General features: G+C 42.0%; 1 protein-coding gene across 1 annotated transcript; it reads right to left on the reverse strand.

Annotated features, from left to right (window-relative positions):
• Positions 1-369: 369 nt before the first annotated feature.
• On the reverse strand, positions 370-1,683 carry LOC137342853 (G-protein coupled receptor 12-like). The gene has a single exon (XM_068007036.1). It carries the CDS (start codon positions 1,681-1,683, stop codon positions 700-702), a length of 984 nt encoding a protein of 327 aa, XP_067863137.1. The 3' UTR covers positions 370-699.
• Positions 1,684-6,706: the final 5,023 nt, after the last annotated feature.

The following is a 6,706-nucleotide window of genomic DNA, read 5'->3' on the forward strand; positions in this document are numbered from 1 at the left end:
TAAAAATTTTTGCTGAAAACGTATATACTTATATTTACAAATGAAGATGATACCGAAGTGTATTGTGGACACTAATTTATTATTAATTATTAACGTTTCTAATTTTAACAGATCAGTTAAATCATGTTGTTTAACTTAGTAGTTTTAATCTGTATTTACATTTAAATATTGACCAGAGGCCAAGATAACCAACTTGTGCAAATATTTAAATGTTGCAATGCATTAAAATAACATTGTGAGATAAAAAGAGGAAGGCATCATATTTCTATCACAAATTATGACTTTTTATTGATGATTGTAAACAAGAATACATCCGAAATCTCAACAAGAACCGAAATTTCACAAACAACTATTTTTAATAAACTCTGTTGTGCAATGTTACAGTAAGGATTGAAATTCAAAGTGCCTTGTACATTTTATACAGTTTTTGTTTTCATTTTTAACTGTGCAAATTCGAGTACAGTACACAAAGTCTTTTAATTGCATTTCATGTTCTTGGTCCGTTTGTTTCCCTTTGCACTGATTCTGCAAACACCATTGTTTCTTTGCAGCGTCAATACCATTTGTTTCCCAATTGTGATTTGGCTTTAGTGCAACGTTTTCACTGAAGGAGCTTTTGACATTCACAGTCTTCGGCTCTAATAAATAGACAGGCACAATAAGACTCAATTGATTCTGCAGCAAATGGATCCGAAGTAGCTAGACGTCACTGGGCGATCTGGACCTAAACGAAAGTTTAGACGAGAAGCAGCCACAACACACTGTCCAAAGAACCTTCTGGATATCTTGGTTCCGGTAGGCATATATTACTGGGTTTATCATAGAATTATAGATGGCTGGTAAGAAGGTAACGTAAGTGTATAAAGACGGGTACGTATAGTCTCCCATCAGGCAATATATTGCAAACGGTAACCAGCAAATTGCAAACGCTCCTAGGATAACTGCAAGCGTGGATATCCCTTTTCTCGTTGTCACATAGTGGGAAGTTGCTAGGAAATGACGCTGCAAAGCAATCTGATGAGCGTGTCTACAGACTATTTTGCAGATCTGCATGTATAATTGCAACATCATTGCAAATATCATGAAAAATGATATGGACAATATGATCAGATTATTTTTGGTGAGCGGTTTTACGATGCTACACATGGAAATGTCTTTGAGACAGTTCCAGCCCATAACGGGAAGCAGACCCAAGCAGATAGAGACACCCCACGTTAGGATCAGCATGATGTAAGTCCTGGTGACAGTTCTTTCCGAGTAGTAAGTCAGTGCGTTGTACAAGGAGAGGTAGCGGTCGATTGTAATGGCTAACAAACTGCTCACAGAAGCAGTAAATGATGCAACTAAGAGTCCGACTGTAACAAGACTGACTACTTCAGATCGAATGCAATAGAGGAACACGAAGTGAACAATAAGTCCCAGTCCAGCCAATAGATCAGCCGTGGCAAGGCTCCCTATCAGCAAAAACATAGGCGTTCTCAAAGCTGGCGTGTAGAAAATGATAGCAACAACAATGGCATTTTCACAGGAGATGATAGTCCCAGAAACACAGAGCACAACGTCCCAGGGGTTGAGTGAAGACTGCTGCACCACCGAGGCTAAGTCTAGAGATGAATTGTCCTCATTAGGTTCGAACCAGCCCGACTGGTCGTCAGTGGAGTTCTTAGAAATATTCTCATTCATGTTGTTGGGTGCTACCTGTAACACGTAGTGTGTATGTATATATGTTTAAAAAATCTGAACACTGTAGCCGTACATATTCAGTAGTCATAGAATATCACATTAAACAGAACTAACAAGTTTCTCTACAATTCGTTCGTCATTTATCTCATCCAAGCATGCATATCGTCTAGTGATTTATATTATAACACTATATTGACACTATTGCAATACATACAAGTAAGATGCATGTTACTTGCATCCACTATTTGCAATTGGAAATATTTTAACGAGAACAAGTAAAACATTCACATTTAACTTGCAACCCCCTCTAAACTAACGTATAGTTTTGGAACTTGAAAGCAATCAATACACTTCTGATTTTCTGCCCCTATTTCAAACAGTAATTGGAATCTGAGGATTACCTGTTTGTTTAGATGTACATTCAAGTTATTTTCCTTCGTTTGCAGCGAGAGAGAGAGAAAGAAAGCAGCGGTGCGACGCTGTAGATTAGCAGCTCCTACTGCTTGCAGGCTCCAATCTGTGTGCAGATCGGTGTGATCTGCTTCATCTGTGATTGCAGTGTCGGGGTGGTCGGGTTGAAGCGTTTTGTGAAGCAGGCAGTGACTCACTTCTCCTTGAAGCTTGGCAAATTGATCGCGCGGCTTCGCGCGCTGCCTGCTCAAGCACCTCAGTGACGTCAAACCGAGCGCAGCAATTAGCTGGCGAGTCGGAGCGGGACGCGCGCTGCATGCAAATGAGCTTCATTCATAAAAGTTCAGTGCCAACTCCCGCCCCAAACTCACCACTACCGTGTACAAAACGCCAGCCCAGGGACCGCGAGATTGGCTTGGAAATTAATGCACTGCAGCAAGGCAATGTGTGGTCTGAAATTTAAAAATGACAAAAGATATATCGACCTGAAGGGGATGATTGATTAACAGATTTATAAAGGGTGTACCGACCCCAAACATGCTTTTATCTGAAACATGAAGCTTTTTCCCCCCCCTCTCTCGAATGATGCAAATCTAGGACACGTTTCTTGTCCTGAAATGTCGCTCCTGGTGGAGAAGGACCGTATAATAAAATTAAAGGAATGCATTATAATAAAAACTGCATTTGATTCTGCGATTTAAGTAAACCGTTGCCATTTACACCAGTATTGTCCTCAGTCATTATCGATTTTCAGGCACCCAAATAATTTAACCGGATGTGGAAATAGTGATCATTGTCACTGTATTTTTTGTGAATGATTGATCATGGCCATATATTTTTTAATTCTATGCTCGTAGACCTTCCTTGGCGTTGCTTGCAGTAAGCCGGAAGGGTAGGGTGGGGAAGAGGTGGAATTGGGTTAGTTTAACAGGGAAACTATTAGAAATGGAAGGGACACTTTTTGGAACACTGATAGACACAATATATAATGTTTTTAAGAAGCCGGGCAGGGGCTGCTGTAAATTCTTCCCACTGCCAAGAAATTCCGGGTCTCTCAGCTGTAATTAACTCTCCGCATTCTGTATTATAAATCCACCCTTCCACGACTGTTTCTATTGTAAATATCGCCCCCCCCGTACTTTGTACACTAAAACCTCTTCTTCCACTGCCAGAAACACCCAGGCATTCTCCCTCCCAGAAATTTCGAGGCAGCCTGTACTGTAAATTCTCCCAGAAACTCTCAAGTACTGGGAATCAGGGGGAAAACTCTCCAGTGGCTGGATTCATACCTAGCACAAAGGAAGATGGTAGTGGTTGTTGGAGGCCAATCATCTCAGCCCTAGGACATTGCTGCAGGAGTTCCTCAGGGCTGTGTCCAAGGCCCAACCATCTTGAGCTGCTTCATCAATGACCTTCCCTCCATCATAAGGTCAGAAATGGGGATGTTCGCTGATGATTGCACAGTGTTCAGTTCCATGCGCAACCCCTCAGATAATGATGCAGTCCGTGCCCACATGCAGCAAGACCTGGACAATATCCAGGCTTGGGCTAATCAGTGGCAAGTAACATTCGCTCCAGACAAGTGCCAGGCAATGAGCATCTCCAACAAGAGAGAATCTAACCACCTCCTTGACATTCAATAACATTACCATCGCCGAATCCCCCACCATCAACATCCTGGGGGTTACCATTGACCAGAAACTTAACTGGACCAGCCATATAAATACTGTGGCTACGAGAGCAGGTCAGAGGCTGGGTATTCTGCAGCGAGTGACTCATCTCCTGACTCCCCAAAGCCTTTCCACCATCTGCAAGGCACAAGTCAGGAGTGTGATGGAATACTCTCAACTTGCCTGGATGGGTGCAGCTCCAATAACACTCAAGAAGCTCGACACCATCCAGAACAAAGCAGCCCACTTGATTGGCACCCCATCCACCACCCTGAACATTCACTCCCTTCACCACCAGCGCACTGTGGCTGCAGTGTGTACCATCCACAGGATGCACTGCAGCAACTTGCCAGGGCTTCTTCGACAGCATCTCCTAAACCCGCGACCTCTACCACCTAGAAGGACAAGGGCAGCAGGCACATGGGAACAACACCACCTGCATGTTCCCCTCCAAGTCCACACACCATCCCAACTTGGAAATATATCACCATTTCTTCATCGTCGCTGGGTCAAAATCCTGGAACTCCCTTCCTGACAGCACTGTGGGAGAACCTTCACCACGCTGACTGCAGCGGTTCAAGAAGGCGGCTCACCACACCTTCTCAAGGGCAATTAAGGATGGGCGATAAATGCTGGCCTCGCCAGTGACACCCACATCCCATGAATGAATTTTAAAAAATATCCTACCCCAATTGCCAGGAACTACTAGGTACTCTCTATTGTAAATATCCCCCTGAAAGAAACCCCCCAGGTGCTCTCTATTACAAATTCATCCGTGCAAGAACCCCCCAGATATTCTCTATTGTAAATCCCATTCCCCACCCATAGCCAAAACCCCCCACAAGTACTCTCTACAGTAAACCACATCCCCCCCCCCCACCTTCAGGTAAACTCTCTGTCTCTGTGTGTATTACCTTTGCACCGTGCTCTTACTGTTAAATATATTTTCTTTTAAAAATGTTACATAACGGTCTGTTACATCTTAATGAGTTAACTGAAAACCCAGAGAAGACTAATTATTCAACTGCAGTTCTCCTCACAGAAAAAAGTACAATGAGCAGTGGTCAAAATAGTTTGAGGCCAATTAAATCTATTACATATTGAGCAATCCTAAAAAAAAATCATTTACTATCGTCATGGTAAATAAAAGCAAAGACCTTAGGATTTGGTAATCTATTTAAAGTGGTGATTTCTTTCACTCTAGTTGAAGCATATTGTTTTCGGTTTGTGCAGGAAATTAGAGTAACCAAATTCCAATGTAGTTATCTTGCAAAAGTGAGTAAGTGTTTAATTTGAAATGTGCCTCGAGAGCTGTTGCATTTTTAATAAATTTGGATCACTTAGGATATTATTCTTCCACATCTTACTAAATTTATGACATAGTTAGATACATAAAGGGATGCAATAATGGAAGGGTCAGTCCTTCCCCTAGAGATGTTGCAAGTAACTAGGTATTTTTCCGGTGAATATTTTTATATCTCATTTACAGGATTCTTCCACAGAAGCCTAAATGTCGTCTATTTCAGCAGCAGAGTAGGTGTGGTGTGATGACATTGATTAATTCTCATTTAGCCTGTCAGTCCCTCGTCACTAGAATCTAGTGTAATCAGTCTAAAAACAGACCAATTTATCTCCAAAACGTATTTACTTAAAGAGGAAGCAGTAGAGGCTCCAAAGAAAAAAGACTGTTCATCGTTGGTCTGAAAACTGACCAATCTCACTGGTACAAATAAATAAGGAGTGAGCATGCTCCAAGGAGGCTGCTTTTGGCTAACGCATCTAATTTATATTTGCACTGTTTGGAAGATGCAAAGGGTTGTATGGAAGAATCTTGTAAATGAGATTACTTGGAAAAAATTATGTAAGTAACCAAGTCTAAATTCCTCCAGGAATAAGTAATTTCCTCTACACTGATTCCCTGTTTAAAAAAGGAAATTTTACAGTTAATTCTAGACTTAAAAACACCTGACCAAATACAGAATTTGAATGCACTCTGAATTGCATTCACTCACATTATACAGAACTCTGCTCTAAACATAAAATATTTCTAATTATCTTTTTTTTTAATGCTTAGCACACAAAATCAAATCAGTCTCCTGCCAAATAACACCCAGAGATAGTAAGCCATTTTGAAATCTAATCACTTTTGCATAAAATATGGGGTTTTGTTAAGTGCTGAATGATTAAAGAGGCTGCAGTACAAAGATTTGCAAATTGCCTATTTTTATCTTCAGGTTAGAGAAATCTGATGGAAACAAATTAATTATGCATTTTCCAGGATTCAACAGTATCAATAGAGACTATGTACATTTCTTTTCTTATTTTTAACTATTTGCTGTCTCCTAAACCTTACAGTTCATTTAGTGGTTATTTTGTTGGGCAGGTCAGAGGCTGGGGATTCTGTGGCGAGTGACTCCCCAGAGTCTTTCCACCATCTACAAGGCACAAGTCAGGAGTGTGATGGAATACTCTCCACTTGCCTGAATGAGTCCAGCTCCAACAACACTCAAGAAGCTCGACACCATCCAGGACAAAGCAGCCCGCTTGATTGGCACCCCATCCACCACACTAAACATTCACTCCCTTCACCACCGGCGCACTGTGGCTGCAGTATGTACCATCCACAGGATGCACTGCAGCAATTCGCCAAGGCTTCTTCAACAGCATCTCCCAAATCCGTGACCTCTACCACCTAGAAGGACAAGGGCAGTAGGCACATGGGAACAACACCACCTGCACGTTCCCCTCCAAGTCACACACCATCCCTACTTGGAAATATATCGCCGTTCCTTCATTATTGCTGGGTCAAAATCCTGGAACTCCCTACATAACAGCACTGTGGGAGAACCTGCACCACACGGACTGCAGTGGTTCAAGAAGGTGGTTCACCACCACCTTCTGAAGGGCAATTAGGGATGGGCAACAAATGCTGGCCTTGCCAG

This window comes from Heptranchias perlo, chromosome 26 (genome assembly GCF_035084215.1).
Source record: "Heptranchias perlo isolate sHepPer1 chromosome 26, sHepPer1.hap1, whole genome shotgun sequence".
Lineage (NCBI taxonomy): Eukaryota > Metazoa > Chordata > Chondrichthyes > Hexanchiformes > Hexanchidae > Heptranchias > Heptranchias perlo.